This window comes from Lissotriton helveticus, chromosome 9 (genome assembly GCF_964261635.1).
Source record: "Lissotriton helveticus chromosome 9, aLisHel1.1, whole genome shotgun sequence".
NCBI classification, from domain to species: domain Eukaryota; kingdom Metazoa; phylum Chordata; class Amphibia; order Caudata; family Salamandridae; genus Lissotriton; species Lissotriton helveticus.
In genome coordinates this window covers 953,098,068-953,124,526 of record NC_136070.1, presented here as the reverse complement: position 1 = coordinate 953,124,526, position 26,459 = coordinate 953,098,068, and the positions used below count along the sequence as shown (strand labels likewise).

Below are 26,459 nucleotides of genomic sequence, written 5' to 3'. Positions count from 1 at the left end.
AGTAGATCTCTTGTATGAGGCATTTGCTGTGGTCTGGGCACTGAAGAAGCTGAGACCATACCTGTTTGGGACTCACTTCCGGGTTCAGACAGACCACAGGCCCCTCAGATGGTTGATGCAGATGAGGGTTGAGAATCCAAAGCAGTTGAGGTGGTCCATCTCCCTACAGGGTATGGACTTTACGGTGGAACACCGCCCTGGTACAGAACACGCCAACGCTGATGGTCTGTCCAGATTTTTCCGCCTTAGTGAAGAGAACTCCCAGGAGTTAGGGTAGTTCTCCCCACTTTTCAGCTGGAGGGGACACGTGTTAGACCTGGCACCATTGGCGTGGGTCTCCCTACCATTTTTGCTGTTGCCTCATGTGTTTTTGCTGGTATTAGATGCTTTGGGCACGGTGCCACTGCTATTCAGTGTCACAGTGCAAGTGCTCCCTATTGTAAATTTGATGTATTATTCAGTGGTTCCATGTTTGGCTATTTGGTTTACTTGTCAGACTGTAGTCTAGCGCACTGAGTGTGCCCAGGGCGTGTAAATCCAAATGCTGCTGGTGGACCTGCAGCACTGGTTGTGCCACCCACAGAAGCAGCCTTGTAAAATGTGTCTAAGGTCTGCCATTGCAGAGCCTGGGTGCAGTCCGGTACTGCCATGCTGACTGGGCAAGTGCACCCACTTCCCAGTCCCTAACCCTTCCCTTTTCTTCATATCAGTCACCCCTATGGTAGGCCCAAGGGCAGGGTGCATTGTAAGTATAAGGTAGGACAAGCCCTGATGTGTGTGGCATGTCCTAATAGTGATTTGCGGCCATTTTCGTTTTTCACTATTGCAAGGCTACCTGTTCTCCATAGGCCAGAATGGGCTGTTAGAGTTATTACATTTTATAATCCTAACTGTCTCAGAGAACATGGTAGAAATTCGAGTTTAGTATGCCTGAACTCAGAATAATAAAATACATCTTTCAGTAAAGTTTATTTTAATATTCTGTGTTTGCAAGTACCACTTTTAGAAAGTAGGTATTTGCTTGTCTAACCATTCAAACCGGCCTCTGCTAGGTTGTGTATTCCTATGTCTGGTTTTGTGAGTGACAGGGCTGGGGAATTCCAGGAGATAGGCTGAGTCACCCAGTGGTGAATAGAGAGATCTGCATCTAGATGGGAGGGAGGAGTGCACCTGAACCTTGAATAGGGTTGTGCCTGCCTTCCACAATGCTGGCTCCAGCCCCTGGGGAGCGGCTGATGTCTCTGCCCTGCACACTGAAAGAAGAGAAGGAGTCCTGTAAACAAAGTGCTCCAGGACTGTACTTGCCTTCCACAATGCTGGCTCCACCTCCTGTGGGGCGTCTGATGTGCATGCCCTGCACTGTGAAAGGAAAGGAGAAGTCTGGTAAACAGAGTGCTTCAGAACTGGTTTGGACTGGGCAAAGGCCCCTCTCCCCTCAGAGAACAAAGTATTTTGGGGTATAAATATTGGGACCCTGATCCCATGAAATTAGATCACTTTGGACTACAAGAAGAAACCTTTAATGAGGAGAGGAACCTGAAGAACCTAAGGAGAGACTATTCCGAAGCTGAAGTGCTGCTTGGGGGATTGGCCTGCAGTGGTTGCCTTACTGCCAAAGGAAGGAGAAAGGAACTTTGTGTACTTTGCTTTCAACTTGTGAAGGATCTCCAAGGGCTTGGAAAAGAGCTTGACTCCTGCTGAAGTCTCAGGGACAACAGACTTCAACCCCCTGCTCCCCAGAGTTCTTTTGGAAGTGCCTGCTGCTGTTTTGGGCCTTCTGAGGAACTGCGTGTCGCAAGTAGCTGGAAGCGCGACTCAACGAGAAGAAGAGTGTCGCCGTCGCTGTGCCTGCCGTCGCAACTCCGAAGGAGGGTGTCGCCGCTGGAACTGTCGCACTGCACCGCATCGGTGAGAAGCGTGCCGCAACGAAGAGGAAGCATGTTGCTGTTGCAACTCCGAAGAAGGAGGGTGTCGCCGTTGGAGCTGTCGCACTGCACCGCATCAGGAGAAGAATCTCGCAACGAGGTCGGAGCGTGTTGCCGTCGCTGTGCCGGCCGTCGCAACTCCGAAGAAGGAGGGTATCGCCGCTGGAACTGTCGCATTGCACCGCATCGACAAAGAGCACCTCGCATCCCCGAGAAGCACGCCGCCATCGGAGCTGCTGCCGTCGCATCTTGGATGTCGTCGCTGTAGTCGTCGCATTGAGCGGAAGCTTCACGCATCGTGGAGAAGAGCGTTGCTGCTGGAGCTGTTGCCGTCGCATCGTAAGGGTGTCGCCGCTGCAGTCCATGCATCGAACCGAGAGTTTCTCGCATCCCCGAGAAGCGTGCCGCATCTGGAAGATCTTCACATCTTTATTTCTTTGTATCTGAACTTTGCCGCATTTCCCATCGCTGCGACATTGCTTGTCGTGGAAGCACAACGCAACCTAAGGTACATTGACGCAGTGTCGTATCTAAGAACTGAACTGAACTAAGCTTAAATCTACCATCTTAAAGTAATCATAGTGTGTATTTTTGTCGTTTAAGATCTTGTGGTAACTCTATATAAAGTATAATTATTTTTTATATAAAACCTGTGTGGTGTCCATTTGTAGTGTTGTCACTGGGTTACTGTATGTGGTCACAACTGCTTAACTTACATTGCCTCTGAAATAAGCCTTGACTGCTCGCGCCACGCAGCCTAGAGGGTGAGCAAGGGTTATTTTAGGAGTGTAATCCCCTTGTCCTGACTAGAGGAGTGGGTCCCTATTTGTCACAAGGACCTACCTGTGCCAACAAGAGACCCCTAAATCTAACACTGGCCTTAGGACTTTGAACACTTTACCACTGCTAAAGTGCATGTGCTCTCTGTTTAAAACATGGTAACATTGGCTTATCCCCAATTGACATATTTAATTTACTTATAAGCCCCTAGTAAAGTGCACTACATGTGCCGAGGGCCTGTAAATTAAATACTACTAGTGGGCCGGAATCACTGGTCGTGCTACCCACTTAAAGAGCTCCTCTAACCATGCCTTCGGCTTACCATTGCAGAGCCTGTATGTGCAGTTTACACTGCCATGTCAACCTGGTAAAATAAACCTTTTGCCAGGCCCAGACCTTCCCTTTTTATACATAAGTAACCCCTAAGGTAGGCCCTGGACAACCCAAAGGGCAGGGTGCAATGTATTTAAAAGGCAGGACATGAACTTTTACGTTTTACAAGTCCTGGTTGTGAAAAACTCTCAAATTCGTTTTTTTGCCACTGCAAGGCATATCTCTTCCAATTTCAAACCCAAACTTATGGTGAAGTCGGAATTTAAAGTGCAATTCTGCAAATGCTACTTTTAGAAAGATGGCATTTTCTTACTTTAGACATTTGGTGCCTGCTGCGTGTCTCTGAACACATGTCTGGGGTGGGGACAGCTGGGCTTTGTGTATTCCCCATATACAGGCATACACAATGGGAGCTTTGGTTTAATTGGATGGGCCATCTTGGCAGGATGGGATGGAGGAGCTGGACCCTGCCTCACTTACACCTGAATAGGCTGTGACCAGTCCCAGCACAAAGGGCTGTATACCCCCTGTAGGGAGGCTGCAGCCTGGGCAGGGCTTCTGTGCACTTCAAAGACCAGTCTTTGAAGTCTTCCCCACTTCCGAGGCACCACTGTATATAAGTACTGGACCTCAGACACCACCATTTCAATACACTTCTGTACCAGTGGATACTCTGCCAGGAAGAAGCACTGCCTGCTGGCTGAAGAACTGCCACTGTGCTAGACTGCTGCTTTGCTTTGCTGACCTGCTGCTCTCCTGGTTGGGTGAGAAGGGCTGGACCTGCAACTCTTGAACTCAGAGTGACTCCAAGGGCTAGCTGGCTGGCCTCCTGACCTGAAGTCTCAGGGACATAAAATACTTCCAACCACTGCACCTGGATTCTGCCATCTGTGAGTCTACCCTGCCAAGTGGTGCCAACCCAGTCCTGGACCCTTGGAAGTAGGTTGAGCGTTGCATCCCCAAGCAGAAACCGCACATCTCTTCGGCTGAGCAGCTTATCCCTCAGTCGCACTTACGCATCGCCGCTGTTGCGTGGATTGAACAGTTATCAAAAGACTCACTTCATTGTAGCCTCCCACATCTGGGACCCACACATTGCCTTCAAAACCGATGCTGAGTAACAATTTTCCTGGTGCAAACACCTTGGATCCCTTGTCGACGGCAGCCTTGACACTGATGCCGAAACTTTGCATCGCAGCTTTCCTGCTCAGCATAATCAATGCATCGCCTCTGCTGTGCCTTGCATCCTCGAACACATCGGGAGGTCGCAACGCAGCCTAGTCGCAAACCGGAACCCACACATCTCCTCTGCTGCGCGGCGCATCTTCAGCATGGATCCTTGCAACGCTCCGCAACCAGGATTTAAGGTACTTTGTTCAGCTTGCCTTACTGGGTTCCTATAGCCGGCCCGCACTCCATCTCTGTCAGTGGCAGCTCTTCCGCTAACCGAAGGAGCATCGCCCCACTGCTTTTCAGCAGTGTAGAAAAGGAAAAATAAAATGATAACACAATACTATTATCATTTCATTTTTCCTTGTGGAAGCAGTTGTGCATGGTGGGGAGGGTCTGGGCTGCTCTGCCCAGCTCACGAGCAGGGGGGGGGGAGTGGTGAGCACTTTGTAAGTGCGCATGACTTTTTGGCCGGCCGTCTAAGGCCGGCCAAGCAGTCATGCTCATTTTGCATGTTCTCCTTCTAGGCTGTAATACAGCCTAGTTGAAGGACATGCCCAGGCTCCCACTGTCTGTTTGAGCTCTGAACCATGGCGCTTAGACCAATCACAATGCTGCATTTTAGCATTATGATTGCCTATGGGGAGCTTGTGCGTTTCATGCTTGGTTCCAGCCTGAAGAGACGGCAAGTGTATTTTTCATTTTTCTTATTTAGACCTGGTGTACATCTTAAGAACCACGTTCTTCTTAATGGATATTTTGTACCAAAATGTATTTTGAAGATAGTAGCCCATACAGAAATGTTTGTGTAGCTGAAGTCCGTGACAGGCAACACCAGAAGGTGTTCAGCATTACGTTTGATTCATTCTTCAGTTCTCAGGTATCGATACCTGCAGTTGAGGTGAATAATTCTATCAGCGTTACTCTCAATAGATATAAAGCAGTATTCAGTTTTGAAAAGTAAGCACTTTGAGGAGTTTCCACCTTGTACTAAAACTAAAACCCAATGCTGTACTGGTCAAACACAAAGTATCTGTTGAATCAGCCAGACAGGAAGTGTGTGAGATGTTAAAAAAACGGTGTATTGAAGCTGTGATTTAGCCCATTGATTCTTCCCTACCTTTTTTGGATATTGTAGTAGCTAGAAAGAGGAGTGGGGAGGCGATACTATGCATTGATCTTCACAGTCTAAATAGAAGCACATTGTGTAGACTGCGATCAGCTGCCTAAAATTAACTAACTGGTATCCACTTAGCTGCGTGGTCAGGTTTTCAGCACACTAGATATAGAAAATGCAGGTCATTTGCAAGAACTAGTGATAGCGATCGCAGGTCACCCGACCAATATTTTCACCACTTTGGTTTCGGGCCCATATATTTCATTTCACCATATACATTGATCAGATGACCATACAATCTACTACCAATAATCATGAGTCCCTTTCGTTTATTTCCAGTGTACCCGACTTACCATCCACCGCTACGGGTACCTATGACCACGATGGGTCAGGGAGCTAGCTGTAAAAGGAAAGGCAGCAAAATACAAAACCCAACGTAAATTTACTTTGATATTTCATCAAATGACCACGGACAACTGGGAAGTTTTAAGAAGTTTATCTTAGTACTTAGTTCAGAAATTATAAGGTTTACAGTAAAAACAGTAAATAATCAAGAAAAACAATAGGAATATAACCATACAGGAAAGAGTAAGGGCAATCATTTAGTTTTCTAGAAATGTTGAGATGGGAAACACGCTAAAATGGAACTCGAGTAGACATCTTTAAATGGGCAAAGGTGTGCATATGTAAGATTACACTATGGGAACAGTTTTCCTGAATATGAATGGGAATTTTAGGAATCCTAACAGCTATAGTAAGGGTGAAAAATGAAACACGCTATAACTCTAGCAAATTACTTCAGTCAGTTTTATACGAGAAAAGTATAGACCACATTAGGAAAATGCAAACTGCAATGGAGAAAATGATTTCTAAAAGGTAGGGTAACATAGGAACACGCTATGAAATTAAATGCAAATGACTTTATGATAGGCAATAGTTGCGGAAAGCATGGAAAATTATCATATGCAAAGGTATGTCTTTATTGAAGCAAAGACAGAAAATAGAAAGGTGCAGTTTTAGAGTTTCGGCAAGATATTTACCTAGACTGGTGTGAAAACCAACCCTGGCCACGGGTCAGTTAAGGACAGGAAATACCCCAAGGAATAGCAGTCATCAATGGGACAGCAGGTGCAGAATGGACACCCCAGGACAGGACAGGAAACCCAGATTAGGATCAGGACAGGACCACCAGGATACGACCAGCACCCGCAGTTCGGAAGCAACGCCTGCGCTCCACCCTCTCTGCAGTTATCAGTCAGAACCCCGATTGGGTTAGCGAACTCCCCAGCAAAGTGCTCCGCCAGCACTTAAGGTTTAGTAAAACCTTAGTCTATGGTCAAATTCGGACAGAGTGCTCCGCAGCGCTCTGTATATTCAGTCACCTATTGAGTGCGTTGGGTCAGTGACAGGTCAGCTATTTGGACAAGTCGGACAAATTCTCTAGCTAAACCTAGGCTAGATATACTCTTTTGGGTCAGTGTACCACCCCCGATGTTGCAAAGTGTCAGAATCCCCAATTTCGATTGGTCCTAAGGTAGGATGGGTTAACACACCAATCAGAACAGACTTATTCAAGTCCTATTTTGCATTCTAAGGTACCGCCTAGCAAGATTGAGGTTCCCATGAGAGAATATGCAGAATACAATAGGAATAATGTCATTGTATCAAGTTAGGAACACAATTTCTCTATCCTCCTGGGTCAGAGGTGGCGTTCTCAGGAGCATCTTGTCTGTGACTGCCAGCTGGCTGAGTTCCACCGCTCAAGGCTACTGCTGTCTGGGCTGCGCGGTCATGCGCAGAAAGGACTCTCAAGATGGCTCTCGACCCAGTTGTAACCCCCGTTTACCATGGTACATGAAAATTAAGCTAAAACAAATTAAAACATAGAAATAAATGATTTCACAATATACCATGAGTAGTTACTTTATACTTCTTACTATAAAATATACTATGCCATTATAAATGAGTGCAACAGACAAAATCACAAAAGCGACGGTGCAAGCTTCACCTCGTTATTAAAAAAAAAAAAACGCGGCCATCTTATGGCTATTACGCATGGGCACCCTTTCCCTCCAAATGTGACTGCGTCATGTCACGTGATAATGCCTAACGCATGCGCAGAATCAGAATTCAAGCAGCATCCATTTTAAAGACAAGGGTTATTCGTATTAGTGAAACACATAGGCAAGCTTCACTATTACACACGCATATCAAAATATAAAGAATATTAGTAAAACATACAATATGTATTACGGGATTATAACAGATTTCGAGGTTCTTGACTCGAGCAAGTCGCGATGCGAAATCTTGCTCTATCACTAGAGCTGAAATCGCATAATTGAACTGCTTTTATAACTCCGTTCCAAGATGATATACTGGCATTTTGGCCTGACAAATTGGAAAACGATCAAGTTTTGTCAAGAGCGTTAATGATTTTAAGGAAAGAATTAACAAAGAATTTACGTCAGGGAGGGACATACGTGTTTAGGAGCGATGTTCTCTCTGATAGTGTTATTTTTGTTTATCCAAGGCTGTCCTTGAGAAGGCAATTGAACAGGCATCAGCAGCACCTGATAATAAGGGACAGCTCTTGTCCTTCCTTGGTATTTGCAAATGCACACCAACTTTATTCCCAATTTTGTTGATGACACTGAACCTTCAAAACAGAATGTTAACAGAAAAGTAACATTGCAGTTAGATGAGGCATGCCAAAAATATTTTGAGGATATCAAAATTAACATAGCGGCTGTCATTATTTTAGCCCTTCCTTTAAAATGTATCATAACTGTCAATCAGCAAACTTTGTTTGATTTTTTAATAAAAATCATAAAATAACACCAGCCAACCAGGTTCATACAAGAAAAAGAAGACACCACAAACAATACAATAAAACCTGGTACAAAAAATAGTATCATAATCAAGGTGTATACAAATCAGGTCAAGATATAAAAATCGTGACGATAAAACAAAAAATGCATTGTAATGACTTTCCCAAATAACACCAGGGCATTCACAAGAGACAGTGCCAATCTTTTCATGAGCAAATATTGAGGAAGGAGCTTGTGCAACGCTTAAGAGACCTCTCTTAAAGACATTTTCCACAACCTAGAGTGAAGCAATTGTGGTATGTGCCCAGATTTGCTTTCGCATATATCGAGAAGAATCTTTATTGACTTTGCCCCAACTGAGATACAAAATCCTGAATGCTAACAACCGCTCTCTTAAAATTGACTTTGTTCCTCTTCATCAAGGAATGCCAACCAAGGCCTGAATCTTCCTAGGTAGGAAAAATTATCCACTCTACATAAGCTGTGGCTGTTGACTGAAAAACCAAATGATCTTGTGGGTTGTATGACATTACCATGCGTGGTTTTACAATGTACGTCTTTACAACTCATATTTAACCACGCATACCATTACCAGGCTTGTACATCCATTAACATTTACAGTTCACTTACCACACAAAAAACCAGCACGCACACTTTCACGACGCATGCATTTCTTTTTCTATGCTGTAAAGAATGTAAAGTAAACTTACCTGTATGCTGCATTCTATGCTCCAATCGTCCGTCCGGCTTCAAAGTGGACTTGGAGCAGACAACCATAATTTGTGACTTTTTAAAGTTGGTTGCCAGGTCTATGCTGTCCATAAAATAACAAATACAATCGAACTGTCACTGGAGACTCTTTGTCATGCATGCAATCAAAACCGTGTCATCTGCATAGAAAAGACCTGGGAGCAATCTGCCACCCACCTTTTGGACATTGCACCTTGGCTCACATAAGACCCGTTCCAAACGATTAATATATAGAATAAAAAGAAAAGGAGCCGGGCTGCAGCCTTAGCTGCAATCCTCTATTTGATGTAAAGTGCTGCGTGCATTCTCTTGAAGATCCATACCTTACAGTTGTTAATTGGCCAGGGTGGAGATCCCTCAGAAGCACAAGAAGAGCCGGGTCAACCTACATGGAGCCCAGTTCGTCCCATAGCTTGGATTTATTCACCCTGGTAAAGGCCGAGCTGACATCCATGAAGGCAGAGACCCACGCATAGCAGCATTAAAGTGTTGGGTTAAAATATGTTCCCGCATACCAATGCTCACCACATGCTCACCGATTTCCTGCGCCTAACCCCACATATGTATTTTACTAAAGCTATGTCACGTTAGCTTATAGTTATTTTCAGTATTTTGCTGTTTTCCTCCACATTCGGGTGTATTATCACTTCGCCCCTACTGTTCTTGATCCACTAAATAAAGCAATGAAAAGAACCGTTGACAACACAGTTATCTACACACCTACCCCCATCTCAAAACCTGTAGACCTTTTTTCATTCTGATCTTCAAAGTCGTCATTACATCTGGGCAAAAGCAGCATTTGTGACATCTCTGGGGCAATGGCCAATTCCTCAATTTTCAGTGCAACACTTTGAGCGTCTTGATGCATTTTGGATGCAATGCTCATTAGATGTGTTCTCCAGAAAATATGTTGCCTCTGTTGAGGATGTACCACCCAAATTATTTGCTTGAATTCTGCCTGTATCAATGCCTCATCTTTCTCCAAGTGCTATTGGACTGAACAATCACATTCTGCATTAGTTAGGAGGAAGAGCCATCAAGACAAAAGAGAAAGAAAAATGTGCCCTTATGGTGATTGTAGTATGTCCTTCCTTCACAACAGCCCTTTCAGATCTCCCAGGTCATGTGTCACGCTTCGGGTGTGTGTTTCTGTCGAAACAAGAAAGAACTGGATGGGAGCGATTGGGGATGCACTGGCAAGCTGGAGCCTGGCGCTTGTCCAACCCCACATGTTAAATACTTATATAGTACTAATATAGTATGATAAGTTGTTAAACTGATAGCTTTCTTTTGAGAATGCTTTCCCCAGCCCTTCTTGCAGGCTGGAGGTATTCCTAAGCAGGTGCAAATGAGCGAGTACAAGAAGGAAACATACCAGAATTATTATATAGGTAAATAACTGAATTCTCAGAAGTTGGTCTACAAAAAATGGAGTTAGTTTATTATAAAAGAATAGTGTGTGGATTCAGGCACTGCAGAAAGCACGCGATCAGCCGGAAAATACTCCGCATGAAGAACCAGCTGAAATATTTGTTTTAAGTTTTAGATTTATTTGCACTGCATTCAGTTTTTAACCTCAGTGAGTCAAATGTTAGTGCATTTTCAAAAATGTTTCTGTTAATAATCTGCTTTAGCTTATTTTAACACTGTAACCTGTTGCTTGAAAGTCCTTATTTCCAATGTTCTGCCCTGTTCTATACATTGGAAAACGAAAAATCCATGAAATGAAATTAAGCTACTTAAATGCTCCAAGTTTAACCTGCGCGATTTATGGGTGTGGGAGGTTTGGGGGGAAGCCGAAGATGATGGACAGAAAAGTGGATAGCGAGATATGATCCAGAAGTTTAGTTTCAAGATCTATTTGCCATGAAAAATTAGTGAATACATGAAACATTCGCAAGTGCTAATAAAGCATAGTTTAAGTTGGAGTCCAATTATGGTCTGTGCTGTTATGAGGAAGATGGAAGATGGGAGGTGGACAGATTAAGGGAAGGGTTGTCTTTATCAGTTGACTATCTGTACATTTCAATTCTTACTTTCCTTTGTATTGTTTTGTAGGCTTTCTGGTCTCCTGGTGACACTGGAGTGGTGTTTGCAGGCTGGTGGCATAAGCCTTTCCCCCTCGGTCGCTGGTGCTGCTCCAACAGAAGGTAAGGTTACAGGAGAAATATGTTAACCAACCTTTTATTCAACATAGTACTTTAAGTATTTATTTATCATATTCATAATCTATTACCATGTTTACCGAAAGTGCTAAAACCGGAAAATGATTACAGAATAGAGCAAATGTGATTTAGATTGAGGTTTGTTAGCTAACTTGAGAAGATGGGCTTTCATTCATTTTTAAAACCGGGATATTGATGATGTTGGCTTTATGTGGGCTGGAGGTTCATGCTGCAGTTTATGTGTTAAGAGGGCAAATGAAAGAAAGCTGATGAAGTACTTGAGGACTTAGACTCCCTAATAAACGAAATATAAAGTAGCAGGAAAAAAGACTTTAAGACGGATTAGAACATTGGAATGTTGGTAGCTCCATTGAAAACAATGGAGTGCTCCGGGTTTTTAATGGCTGGTAGAATCCCAGAGCTCCATCATTCCAATGTTTCTTTGTTCACAGCTCTGGCAGTAAACAAAGGTTTCAGGGAGCCTGAGGGGATTTCAATCCCCTCGTGCTCCCTGTAGTCTTTGTTTTATTTGTTAGAACATTCTGCCCTCTAGTGGCAGAATGTTGTAATAGCCTTATAGCCCTTCGTAGCAGGGCTATACCGGCTATTAAAGTCCCGCTGCCTTGTTAAAGTCCCTTGCTTTCGGCCTTTAATGCTGCAGCTGGCCTTTAATAGCGGTATAGCCCGCTACAGTGGTCTGTCTATAAGGCTATTGTATGTAATTAAGCTAGAGAACATAAATATGGTAAAGCCAGTATGCTATCTCATTAAAACACAAGCCAAATACAGTGAATCCTAAGCTGAGGAAACAGAATTAGCCACTAAAGTTGAGCAAAATGAGGGAGAGATGTGTACAAGATATGGAAAAGAGAGTAAAAATGAACAAATAGGGCGAACAATATGGACACACTGATGGTGACAGAAAGGGGGGTCTATCTCCTCCGAGCCTCCCCCCGGAAGTGGAACAAGGTTTGGATGGCATGGAATGTATATCGCGGGGACATCTGCGACCCGCTTCCGGAGGGAGAGGATCTAGACTCAGAAGGGGAAGATGAGTGAGGATGCGACTGGGGATGAGCGAAGCTGGGGGCAGGCCACGGGATTGCATTGCTGTATAGGGAGTGAATAGAGCGGGTTAATGCAACGGACCTGACTGCGGACAAAAGGGGATGATAAAGTGTAAGTTCTGATGGCATACGTTGGGGGGGGGGTTGTTCGAGAAATGTTATACTGAATAGGAAAACAAGCTAGATACAGTCAATAGGGCGATAATTAATGTTACTCAAATGGTATGGTTAATGACAAACTGTATAGGCAAGCATGTGCCGCGAACACTGTTTAATGCAATTGTAAAGGAATCTTCTGCAACGCAATATGTACTACGAGAAATTTTACTGTTTAAATGCGACTCCATATAAGAACCGACCAAGCAATCATACCAAAGGAAAATACATCAAAAGATAAAAACGTACCACGAAATGTAATGTTGTACCACAGTACATGTCTAAATTGCCTATTGATCAATAAAGAGTTTAAAAAAAAAAAAAAATGAACAAATAAGATTTTGATAATTTGGTCACTGTTTATTTAGGAAGAACAGTTTATAGAAAATAATGGTAATTGAGACTTGACATAAGCATTTGAAGCAGACGTTTGAAAGAAGAAACAGGAAAAAGTGCTGGTATTTTAAGGATATTGTGTGGGTGGAAATGGGTAGACAGACTTGTATGGGTAACCAGACTTTAGAAAAAGAGGCAACTTAAGGAAAGAATATTGAGCCCCTGTAGACACTTTAAATAATGTAATTGATTTGTATTGAGCCAAAGCAAAGAGGGAAGACTTTGCATGGTATGAGTGCCTAGATAGAAAGAGCAACCCTTTTCTTCTGCTGCCATGAAATGCTAACTCTCTGAAGGACTGGGAAGCTAAAAATAAGAACCTATACAGAATGATATACCAGACATTTCTATCTCACGATACCATAGGTTGTTTGGTGATATATATATATATATATATATATATATATATATATATATATATATATATATATATGTGTGTGTGTGTGTATATATATATATATATATATATATATATATATATATATATATGTATATATATATATATATATATATATATATATATATATATATATATATATATATATCACCAAACAACCTATACCGAGCCCCCGCAAAGATGGACTCCTGTGGATTTGGAGGTTGGTGCGGGCGTGAGGACTTGGGGGACTTTGTTTTGTGGCGCTGGATTGGAGTTTCTAGCCAGCACGCTCATTCAGCCCCATTCCAGGAATGATGTGAAAGTATTGCATCTTGGGAGATGTAGGCGGCACAACATCAAGGGCGCCACACATACTGCAGGTGTTGGAACTTTTTCACCTGGGGGCGGAGCGGCTCATCAGTAATGAGAAGGGGGCGGGGTATTTATATCCGGACACATTTCCCTCGTCTCATTTGCACAACGGGCGCTGAAGAGGCAGGAGCCGAAATGCATACGCCTGATTATCTGTGCAGTTCTCCTTTGTCCACGCTGGAAATTAAAGACCCCCTTGTATCCTCATTTGGGCCTCATCTCTTTTCTTCGGGAGGAGCTGTTTGTGATATATATATATATATATATATATATATATATATATATATATATATATATATATATATATATATATATATAAATATAAATATATATATTGTCAAATTACCTCTCCCCTAGAGGAAAGTACGAGTCGCACACATCACGGTGAGTTGGAATCCGATCTTTATTTCCTTAACAAGGCTCCGTTTCCTAATGCATTTCTGCCACTGCTGTGGCCTTCTTCAAAGGAGGAGCTACGTTCCTGGAGGCTGTGCAAACATACTCGAGCCAGTTCATTGCTGTTTAATTGTTTCTTCCGGTGATTTCCCTCAGGTGGGGGCTGTGATGGATTACGGTCTGGAGCACTCTGGTCCTCGTAGTTTGCTGGCAGCATTCCAGTTCTTTCCCTTCCGTGGGCAATGTTGATTAGATTCCACAGCTTGTTCTCATCCGCGATTCCACACAAGCCTCTTTTGTGCAAGTAGAGACTATATATATATATCCAAAAAATTGCCTCCGTGAAGACACAACGAGGGGATCAGCGGGCAGTGCTTCAGGTAAGAATATAGCAACAGTTCTTATGTGGCATGACGTGTTTCGGGAAGTCGTCCCTCTTCAGATGCCTTCAATCCCTGTACTGGCCCTGCATGCAGTTCCGCTCTAAAAGTCCAATGCTTCCTTCCCATTGGAGGACATCATTTAACTGCATGTCCCAGCATCCCTCTGGCTGGATGCCGGTAACCGCTGCCAGTATTTCAAACAAAATGTTTTCTCAGGGCTGTTGTCACCATCAAGCACCACCCAACGCCTTCTGCAGCCTCCAGTGTGTGCGCAAACTGCGGGGGACCGTGGCAATACTCCGGGCCTCACTGTGAAGTCACGGTCCTATTCAGGTCAAGATAACAATCACCTGTGGCATGCAGCAATCCAAGCCCATATCGATCCCTCGATCTACCTCCAAAGTGTACCACATGTGAGCTTGGGTTGTCAGGGTGGGTCACCTCCATTGCGTTGTGGCCCCGCAAAATAAATCCAAAAAATTGCCTCCGTGCAGAAACAACGAGGGACTCAGCGGGCAGTGCTTCAGGTAAGAGTATAGCAACAGTTCTTATGTGGCATGATGCGTTTCGGGAAGTCGTCCCTCTTCAGATGCCTTCAATCCCTATACTGGCGCTGCATGCAGTTCCGCTCTAAAAGTCCAATGCTTCCTTCCCATTGGAGGACATCATCGAACTGCATGTCCCAGCATCCCTCTGGCTGGATGCCGGTAACCGCTGCCAGTAATTCAAACAAAATGTTTTCTCAGGGCTGTTGTCACCATCAATATATATATAACAAAACACACTGGAAGAAGAACTAGCCCTTTTTTGCGAGGACCGAAGACAAACCCTCCGTCCTCGGACGCAACGAACAAACTATACCACAGCAAAAACTGGAAACGGCGACAACGAAGGAAAACAAACAAACGCCGGAACAACACGCAAAAAGAGAGGAGGTTGGGGCAGAGGGAAACAATAACTGCCGCAGACTTGAACAAAACCATTGTCAACCTATCTGGCATAGAACTGAATCAAACAGAAAAAGAAATATTGAGCCTGGGCTTGACATACTGTCCCAGGAGAGACTTCAACTATGTAAATACAAGACTGGATATTTTCAAAAGTACACGCAAATTGAAACTTAAAAAATACTATGCCTTGAACAAACATACAAAAGATCGAATACCAACACAGACTAACACCAATATAACGAATTATGAGCTTTCACAAACTACGGAAATGTTGATGGAAGAGATAAATGAACTGTGGGAGATGGAATCAACAAATGATAGCGAGGCCTCACAAAATCAACATACACCAACTGCTGCAGCAACTGGAATTATAATATCTCAGACCAAACAACTGTTAACTGGGTTTCGAGCAAAATCTACATTTAACCCAGTTATGTTAAAAGATGCCATCGATCTCTTTCACGACCAAGTTTCAAAACAACTGAAGGATCTAAACATTAAGGTGCATAGGGGCAAATATAAATACAATAAGGAAACAGATAATTACAATACCCCCTGGTAACAAAACTACAAAAAAAAAAAGTAATTATTCGAGCGTCCGACAAAGGGGGAAATATTGTCCTTATGCACAGGGATCTGTACATTAAAGAAGCGCATGCCCAATTGAGTGACAAACGTTGCTACACTAAATGCACTGGAATGGAACTGAAGACAATGTATGCCAACTGTTACAAAAAATTATCAAAATGGAAATCTGAGGGTCTAATCACGGGATAAGAACATAAATTCTTAAAAAATGAGTACCCGGTAGTACCAACAATATACTTCTTACCGAAGTTACATAAAGATGCAAAGAACCCTCCAGGCCGACCGATCATATCCGCTAGAAATGGATGCCTGGAACATATGTCCCAGTATGTGTATTTCTTTTTACAAAGTCACGTAAAAAATCTACCATCTTATGTGAGTGACACCAGCGATTTCCTCTATAAGATAAAAGATATCAAATGGGATGATCAATACCTACTGATTGCGTTGGATGTGAGCTCGTTATATACGAGCATTGTACACTCTGATGGTCTGAATGCACTTGACTTTTACCTACAGAAATCCATGAGTAATATGCCAAAACACAGACATATGTTGCTAGAGATGGTGGACTTTTGTTTAAATAACAATGTGTTCATGTTCAATAATGTATTGTACAGACAATTGCAGGGTGTTGCCATGGGGGCCAGCTTCTCTCCCAGCTACGCGTGTTTACACATGGGCTGGTGGGAGGAGCTGGTCCTCATGACTGAACACTGTGAACTTATGAAATGTCATGTAAGAACCTGGCTATGCTACATAGACGACTTGTTCGTAATATGGGATGGCAATTTAGAGTCAGCAGAAAGTTTTGTGCAAGACATTAACAGAAATAACCTCAACCTGCAATTTACTGCCACCATCAGTAAGTCATCAATTACTTTCTTGGACACAGAGGTATTCATTGAACAAAACAAAATTAAGACCAGACTCCACCGCAAACCAACTGCGGGGAACTCTACCCTACATGCTAAAAGCTCCCATGTTAAACATCTGATCAACAGTATCCCATACGGGGAGATGTTGAGATTAAAGCGTATCCATAGTAGGGAGAATGATTTGATACAAGCCCAAAAAGCTAGCAAAGCAAGATTTATAGAGAGAGGCTATTCAGAGAGAATAATTGATACTGCCATCTCTAAATCAATGCAGAAAAATAGGCTAGACCTCTTAATGGGAGGATCAAATGCAACAGCAGCGGGGGTGGACAATTTAGAGACTTTACCTGAGTTCAGAATTATTGTTCAATACAGTTCCCAACACAAACAGGTCCAAACTATTATCAACAAAAATTGGCCCTTGGTTTTAAGCGACCCAGTAATAGGGAAAGACCTCCCCCAAAGACCCTCTATAACCTATAGTAGAGGTCAATCTATGAAAGATGAGCTCGTTAAAACCAGCCCAGAGGTTTTGGAATCCAATAATTGGCTTCAGACGCATGGTGGCTTCTTTAACTGCAAAGTATGCAAAGCTTGTTTACAAGCAGTGAACAAAACTAGTTATCTATCACCATTTGAGTTAAAAGAACACAATATCACTAAGTTACTCACGTGCAAAACGGAGTATGCAGTCTATGTCTTGTCCTGTCCATGCAACTTGCTCTATGTAGGGAGCACTAAGCTCCCTGTCCACAAAAGGATCTTACAACACATTAGAGCAATCTGCAACCAAGACAACTCTTATCCAGTGGCAAGAAATTTTAAAGCTAAACATGACTCCAAAAGCAGTGAATTAAAATACTTTGTGATAGACTGTGTCCTTGCGAGCAGACGAGGCGGCAACAGAGAGGAGAAACTACGCCGCCTCGAGACCCGCTATATATTAGAGCTAAACACTAAACAACCGTCGGGCCTTAATATTACAGAGGATCTTTTTACATGTCTTTAAGGACATAACCCTATGGGTCTAACATTGATGAAATCTGTATTTTAGGGATATGTAGACACATCTAAGTTTAATAACTTTTTATGGGTTTTAAATATTTATCAAATATTTATTTATAGTCTACATTTTATAACAGAATTTCTCATATATATAATTTCTTGTTAAATTTGATATAATGACAATGAATTCACTTTTAGCCAGTATTTAACCATTTTAAGGTTTTTATACATTGTATGGCATATTTATGAATCATTGACAGTGTATCTATGACAAATGGAAGGATGAGATATATGAGAAAAGATCTATTATGCCCATTACATATACAGTAGTGTAGACTCCACAGATATCCTAAGCCCTACATCCATTTATTTTTGACTCAGTGGGTATTCATACTGATATAAGACTGCCTCAGTCCTCTGACATTTGCAGAAGCACGATGCACTTTACTCTGATCAACATGGCACAAGCAACATTGGGGCTCCGATGTTACTTAACTGGTTCGTTCTGCTCTTGTATGTCAACACATGATAAAAGATAAAAATATTTCTAAAAACACTAAAAATTGAAAAAATAAAAAGAACATATAAACAGTAACACTGCAACCTTCAAAGCTGCTTTTCTGTACAGAATGAAAACAATAATTTTAAACATTTGCTTTTTGCACCATTATATGTATTTTTTCAGGATCTTGGTTTTATATGTAAAGTAAATTTAAACATTATACTACCTCAGCCGGAATGTAAATAATTTGACAAATGCAATTTACATTTAGATAATGGTTTGTAGTTCTTTTAAACTACAGAACTCTACTATGTCTATGAAATGTAGGCTGTAGCATGTGATTATCTAATGTGACTATTTAAACCAATGAGTTGATGATTGACTGTGTCATGTGATCAAGCGCTCTGGGAAGCGCGAAACGCGTCATGGCGATCTGAAGCACCAACAATAAAAGCTTATTTTGCACCTATTCAAGGTCCGTATCCGTTTCTGAAGCCTCGCAAACTTGCAAAAGATATCGGAAAATACTTGGAATATATATATATATATATATATATATATATTCACTGAAAAAACCATAGGTTATAGACCATATATAGTTAGGAATTAGCATTTACAAAACCTTATTTTACTCACACAAAACCATTGAAATTCCATATATAGTTAGTTGCACTAACTATATATCGCGCACCCGCAATCCACTGCTGATGATGTCACATATTACATAATTCATGACATGGTCAGTGACATCACTGATGACATCACTGATGACATCTCAAATGACATCACTGATGACATGACTGATGACATCTCATTTGACATCATTATTGTGCTAATACGATAAACCTCTTCAGACTCTAATATAACCTTAGATACACTCAGTGTATACAGACACTCACACACTGTCACTCATCCATGGAGTTACTCACACACCTAGTCAGTCATGCAAAGAAACAATCTCACCTCCATTTCCTCAACTATACAGTTATACACACCTTACTTATTCAAACATATACTAACACATATTTACTCTCTTATACAATCCCTGATACAAGTTCACAATGATCCATACAGCCACTCACACATTCACTAGCTCTCATGCACAGTTATTTATATATGCCAACTCTCACATGTACTTTGTTTTACATATGTACTTACTTTGACATGTAGCACTGAGATATCCATTCACTCACCAATACACTCATGCACACAGTCAACCGCCCATACAGGTGTTTCCACATGCACTCTTGAACTCATACACCTAGTGAATCAACTGCTCACACATCTATGCACAGAGTCACACACCTCCCAGCCACCCCCACACAAACTCAATCTCCCATACAAATACTTGTGCAACCAATCAATAACACATATAGCCTCTCGTATAGCTAATGATCAACACATGCAGCAGTTTACATCACAACAGACATACTGATGCACACATTCAGACAGTTTAGTCACTAACCCATGCATTTAGTACGACACATTTATTCACTCACTCATACAGTCAGTCACGCACCTACTAAATCCTTCATCCAGACACTTATACATCCACTCATTCTTCAATATATCAAACATATTTAAACTTTACAGAAACACACAGTCACTGGATGATGTTATCAGTGATGTCATTTGAGATGTCAAATGAGATGTCATCAGTGATGTCATCAGTGATGTCATTTGAGATGTCATCAGTGATGTCATCAGTGATGTCACTGACCATGTCATGAATGATGTAATATGTGACATCATCAGCAGTGGATTACGGGTGCGCGATATATAGTTAGTGCAACTAACTATATATGGAATTTCAATGGTTTTGTGTGAGTAAAATAAGGTTTTGTAAATGCTAATTCCTAACTATATATGGTCTATAACCTATGGTTTTTTCAGTGAATTTTCAAGGTTTTGTAAATGCTAATTCCTAACTATATATGGTGTATAACCTATGGTTTTTTCAGTGAATTTCAATGGTTTTTTAATAGCAAATATCAAAAGCTTTAAAATGTATTCTTCTTTAAATCGAAATATATTTTATATATTTTTAATACAATTTTTTAATGTATTTTTTTTTTATATATTTTTTTGTTTCGCTTCCGGTCCGCGAACCGGGTAGCTTCCCGTTAGCTCAATTTCTTGCCGCGACCTGGTCCGCGAACCGGTAAACGTTCCGTTTGCGCAACTGCCACGTTCGAAAACAACATCGTGACGCATCGCGTAATCGCGAAGTATCGCGTTGTTGCGTAATGCGTCATATGACGCGCCGCTTCAGCGCACCCGGAAGCACTCCGGTCCGCGAAGCGCGAAGCGCAGCTTCCCGGAAGCGATCCGGGGCGCGGCACGGAGCGCGTACCGTAAGCATAACAGGTCATGTGATTTGTCATGTGACTTGTTAATAACACTTTTCATTGGTTCATTTCACTTTTGGTTTCCTAATGTTGTTAGGCTAGGTCATGTGACCTAAAAATAACACTTTTCATTGGTTTAGAACTATTTTTTTTTCCCAAATGATGAAAACCCCTCCTTGTTTTTACCTCATTCTTACTTTCTACTTCCAGAGAGCAAGACCTATTTTTCACAATGGCTTCTGTAATAGCTGCAGCTGGTGCTTCTCAGCAACCACCACCACCACCACCACCACCAAAAGGACCACCTCCAACACTGGACTTTGGTAGAGAGGAAGATAATGAGGACGAAGAGGAGGAGGAGGAGGAAGAGCAAGTAAGGCAGTTCCTGCCAGAAACACCAAGGCAGAGCCATCTTGCTGCCAATCCCCCAAATGTCATCCCCAGCACCTCCAGTGGACAAAGCTCATTCGCCGGACCAGACAATATTCAAGCTCCTTTTGAACACTACAAAATAGTTTGTATATATTGTGGAGGAACTATTTGTTATAGAGAGAAGAGTATTACTTTGATTAACCGAGCTGGAGAAAATCATAAATGCATCAAGATGAGAAAACAATGAATCCTTTTTATTTTTTTTTGCTCCTGTTGAGACATGTTCAAACCCTGCTTTTTTGTTATTTCCTCTAAAAAAACACAAAAAAACCACAAAATAGTTTTCAAAAATAAAAAAAAAATCAAAAAATTGTTCAGAAAATTAATTAAAAAAATAAAAAGAATAAAAAAACAGTTCTTTTCAGAACTACCTTCCATTTATAACAAAATTGCCCAAATTTTTATACCCTGTCTTTCTTTTTTCCTCATAGTACGCTCCTCGGACCGCTTCCCGGTGCGCGTACCGGGCGCTCCCCACGCAAAAACAAAGAAAAAAAATATTTATTTTTTTGCCCCGTGGGGCCCTTTTAAAGCCTCCACATCAAACCTAGGGGGTCAGGGAGGATCTACTATGCCCCCTTATGGTCATTTCCCCCTTTGTTTTGGCCTCCTCTTGTCTCTCGATCCGAGAGACAAGATGGCGGCCGCTCCGGACTGTTTAGAATGTTGACAGACACCGGAGAGCCAATCAGCTTCGCTTCGCGAAGTTCCGTTACGCGTCAAGTACGCGAACCGGGGCGCTACCCGGAGCGCGCTTACAGATATATATCTTTTTTTGAACGTTAATTTCTCAAAATCCACTGGAGCACATATCTTGAGACCTAGCAAAGGCACATCAGGCTAACAGTCCCTACAATTTTGCCAAGTTTCGTGCAAATCCATTCAGCCGTTCGGGCTAAAAGTGAGGCCAACCGCCCTATGGAAATTAACATGGGAAAAACGCGTTTTGGGACCCCCCTTTTTTCTCGGCCCCCCCTTGACGAAACCCCCCCAAATTTTCAGTGGCTGCTCAGAAACAAAATGTTCCATTTTCCTGAAAATTTCAGCCAATTCCGTCCACAAACGCCAAACTTATTAGACATAGAATTTTCAAAAATCCCATAGAGAAAAAATCCTAACTATATATACCTACTGGCGACCGCCAGTAGGTAATATATATATTCACTGAAAAAAACATAGGTTTCAGGGACGTTATAGTTAGAAAATAGCATTAAAAAAAACATAGAAATTCACTGCAAAAAAATCATAGGTTTCAGGGACGTTCTAGTTAGTTGGACATTTCACTCGTACAAAACCAGAGAAATTTGAACGTTATAGTTAGTAGAGCTAACTATAACTCGCGCCCCCGCAATGCATTGCTGATGACATCACATAATATATCACTCATGGCATGGTCAGTGACATCACTGATGACATCACTGATGGCATCTCAAATGACCACTGATGACATCATCCAGTGAATGTGTGTTTCTCTAAAGTTTAAATATATTTTATATATGTTAATGCCAACGGGTATTGAAGGATGAGTTGGTGTATACTTGTCTTGGTGGAAGATTTAATAGGTGTGTGACTGACTGTATAAGTGAGTGATTAATTGTGTCTTACTGAATGCATGGGTTTGTGAATAAACTGTGTGAATGTCTGTATCAGTCTCTCTGTTGTTGTGTAAGCTGCTGCATGGGTTGATGAGTAGGTACATGACTGTCTATATGGGTCACTTATTGGTTGTATGAGTATCTGTATGGGAGCCTCAGTGTTTGGGTGGGTGGGTGGGGGGTGTGTGACTTTCTGCCTACATGTGCGAGTGGATAATTTACTGGGTGTATGGGTTCAATAGTGCATGTGGAAATAGCTGTATAGGTGAGTGAGTGTGTGTATCAGTGTGTTGGTGAGTTAATGTATGTCTCAGAGGTACATGTGTGAGTGACTACATATGTGATTGGCAATATATGTGAGTGTTGGAGTATATAAATGACTATATGTGAGAGTGAGTAATTATGAGAATGGCTGTATAAATGATGTGTCTGCTTGTGTCAGTGATTGTATAAGAGAGTAAGTATATGATAGTATGTGTATGAATAGGTTAGATAGTGAATATATAACTGTGTAGGGGAGTAAATGGCATTGTTATTGATTCTTTACATGACTAGCTAGGTGTGTCAATAACTATGGATGAGTGACGGTGTATGAGTGTTAGTATAGGTGTATGAGTACATATAGTAGTGCTGTATTGATGAGTGACTGCATGTAAGAGTAACTATGCGTGAATGAATGTGTGTGTGCAGCTAGGAATTAGTCAGTGGATATATAGTAACTGCTATTGGGTTGCCTATGGTTTCAAAAATGATAGTCTGTATTTTAGAGTGGGTGTATCAAAGGTTATATTAGGGTGTGAGGAGGTGCATCAGATTATCACGTGGATGATGTCATCAGTGATGTCATACGTTATGTCATTTGAGATGTCATCAGTGATGTCACTGACCATTTCATGAGTGATGTAATATGTGACGTCATCAGCAGTGCATTGCGGGGGCGCGAGTTATAGTTAGCTCTACTAATTGTAATGTTCAAATTTCTCTGGTTTTGTACGAGTGAAATGTCCAACTAACTATAATGTTCCTGAAACCTATGGTTTTTTCAGTGAATTTCTATGGTTTTTTAAATGCTAATTTCTAACTATAACCTCCCTCAAACCTATGTTTTTTTCAGTGAATTTCAATGGTTTTTTAATGCTAATTTCTAATTATAATGTTCATTAAACCTACAGTTTTTTCAGTGATTTTAAATGATCATTCCATTCTCAACCTGTTGACAACAGCCGATATCGCCAGTTTTCCAGCAATAGTTTCCTTAAAAAAAATCGCCACAAATGAGAGCAACAACTAACGGTAATAATATGCAGAGTAGGCGTTCTCGTGCAAAAATAAGACAAAAACACTACTTCCTGATATTTTCAACGAGCAGCCAAATCTGGAGTGCGATCCAAAAACAGGCGATAAGCCGGGTTAGCAGTAGGAATCTAACATTTGCCTTTTACTGGTGTAAAGCAGGGCGACTACCTACAGTGTAAAAGGGAGCCCAGCCCAGAATCACATCTGAAGACCAACACATATCATAGAGCCACTGATCATGCACCTCCGACACTCAAGAAGGCCACAACACCCACTGCCACCAGCCTCAGCACGCCCCCGCGGACCACCCCCCTCCCTACTACCACCGAGGCAGCGCAGAACAGGACAGCGCACCTTCCAAAAACAGCATGGTCCCTCAGCCACACAATAGCTGAATGTTGGGAGATGTGGCAACCAAGTATGTGTGAAGGACGCAAGTCACTCATCAATAATAATGCACACAATACCAAGTGTAGCGGTGATGTGCTGAACAGACCTCAGAATGCAGAGCACAAACCTCTCCATGTGTACATATACTGCTGGTGCTTGTAGTGTTGTGGACAATAGACGCAACCATGTTACCTCAGGCAGTGGGGAAGATCTCGTTCATGTAGCTGTGTTGCTTCCCCCTGAAAGCGGTAGCGAAGTGGGCTGGTCCAACGTATGCCACTCCAGCGTAGGAGTATGAATAAATAGGTTGGGGTTCTGGGCGTGGTTCACTTGTGGGAAGGACAAAGCGTCTGCCAGAGCGGCGCCCCTCACCCTGTCACATGGCTGCTGCCATGACTGCGGGCCTTCTCGACACAGGCCCCCTGCGAACCCAGCGGCACAGAACGGCAGACTTATGTCTGTACAGACTACTGCCTTCGATCTACACTGCGGACAGCAGGGCTCAGAATTCAGATCGAGTCGCGATTGCAGATGATGCAGTCCAGTAGGCAAAAGACATTGCTCCCAGTGCGGCCCACCCGGACCACGCATCATTGCAGGCTGCGCACACGATGAGTAGCAGAGGTACCACTAACTCAGTGCACCATAAGTCATCGCCACGTGGACTTAATAAGGCAGAATTTATTAGGCGATAGACATTGCTCCCAGTGCGGCCCGCACGGACGACACACCATCATCACAGGGTGCGCACACGCTGAGTGCCAGAGGTACCACTAAGTCAGTGCATCATAAGTCATCGCCACGTGGACTTCATAAGGCAGAATTCATTAGGCAAAATACATTGCTCCCAGTGCTGCCCTCCCAGACCACGCATCATTGCAGGGTGCGCACACGCTGAGCGCCAGAGGTACCACTAACTCAGTGCACCATAAGTCATCGCCACGTGGACTTAATAAGGCAGAATTTATTAGGCAAAAGACATTGCTCCCAGTGCAGCCCGCCCGGACCACGCATCATCGCAGGGTGCACACACGCTGAGTGCTATAAATGCCACTAACTCATTGCACCACAAGTCATCACCATATAGCCTTATAAAAGCAGAATTCAGTAGGAAAAAGACATTGCTACCAGTGTAGCCCGCCCGGACCATGCAACATCACAGGCTCCGCACACGCTGGTTGCTTCAGGTGCTACTAACTCAGTGCACACACGCTAAATTGCCACTAACTGTGCAGCTCAACTCAACGTCACATAGCTGGGGCCCTTGCTGACCGCTGCCTACACTGCGGTCATCAGAGCTCACAATTAAAATTGAGTCTTCATTCATTAATTGCAGAGTGCAGTAGGCAACTAAGTATAACGTCCCTCAAACCTACACAATATCCTTTTGGTATCCGTGCTTCAAGAACTTGTTTTATCTCAGTTATAGCTTTACTACAATGACCAAATTCATCTTGCAAGTCCAAACGAATACTGAATGGCAGTCTGCACTGCGGACAGCAGAGCTCACAATTTGAACTATAATGTCCTTGAAACCTACATATTTCGACAATGTATTCCATACATATTTCATGTTTTCTTCCATACGCCTACACTGCGGTCAGCCAAGCAAACAATTTGAATTCAGTCTTGTTTTATTAATTGCAGAGAGAATTGTACTCTATGTCCTCGGATTTTGTTAAGAGGATGTGACAAAAAGCATTCCTCGATGTCTGTGCTGACTACTGCCTTCGATCTACACTGCGGATAGCAGGTTCACAATTCACATTGAGTCACGATTGCAGATGACGCAGTCCAGTAGGCAACAGACATTGCTCCCAGTGCGACTCGCCGCACCACGCATCATCGCTAGCTGTGCACACGCTAAATGCTTCTGATGCCCCTATCTCAATGCAGCACAAATCATTGGCCCTTTATGATTGAATCTCTGTGTATGATCCAATGATTACTGTTGTACTTGTTACAGCACCAACCATTCCCGGAGGGCTGGCTTACACTCACCCCACACATATCCAGCACAGATGTCACTGGACATGTGACCCTGGTAATAAAAAGGAGTCGCGCGCACATGCCCCTACCCAGTTCCACTATCTATTTGTGTCCGTGTGTTCATTATGTATGCAAGATGCTGCCCCTGGGCCCTACCACATTACATTGTGCTGTGGACAGCGTATGCAACCATGTTACCTTTGACAGTGGGGGAACACATTGGTTATGTAACTTTGTCTCGGTCATTGTACAAGTACGTACATAGAGAC

The 26,459-nt window shown here is 42.6% G+C and overlaps 1 protein-coding gene across 1 annotated transcript in view; it reads left to right on the top strand.

Annotated features, from left to right (window-relative positions):
- Positions 1–26,459, top strand: part of LOC144783082 (acylamino-acid-releasing enzyme-like) — a 716,578-nt gene that overhangs the window by 281,325 nt on the left and 408,794 nt on the right. The window contains exon 9 of the mRNA XM_078662245.1: positions 10,962–11,053. Coding sequence (XP_078518371.1) covers positions 10,962–11,053 — 92 coding nt within the window. The remainder of the gene's footprint in view (positions 1–10,961; positions 11,054–26,459) is intronic.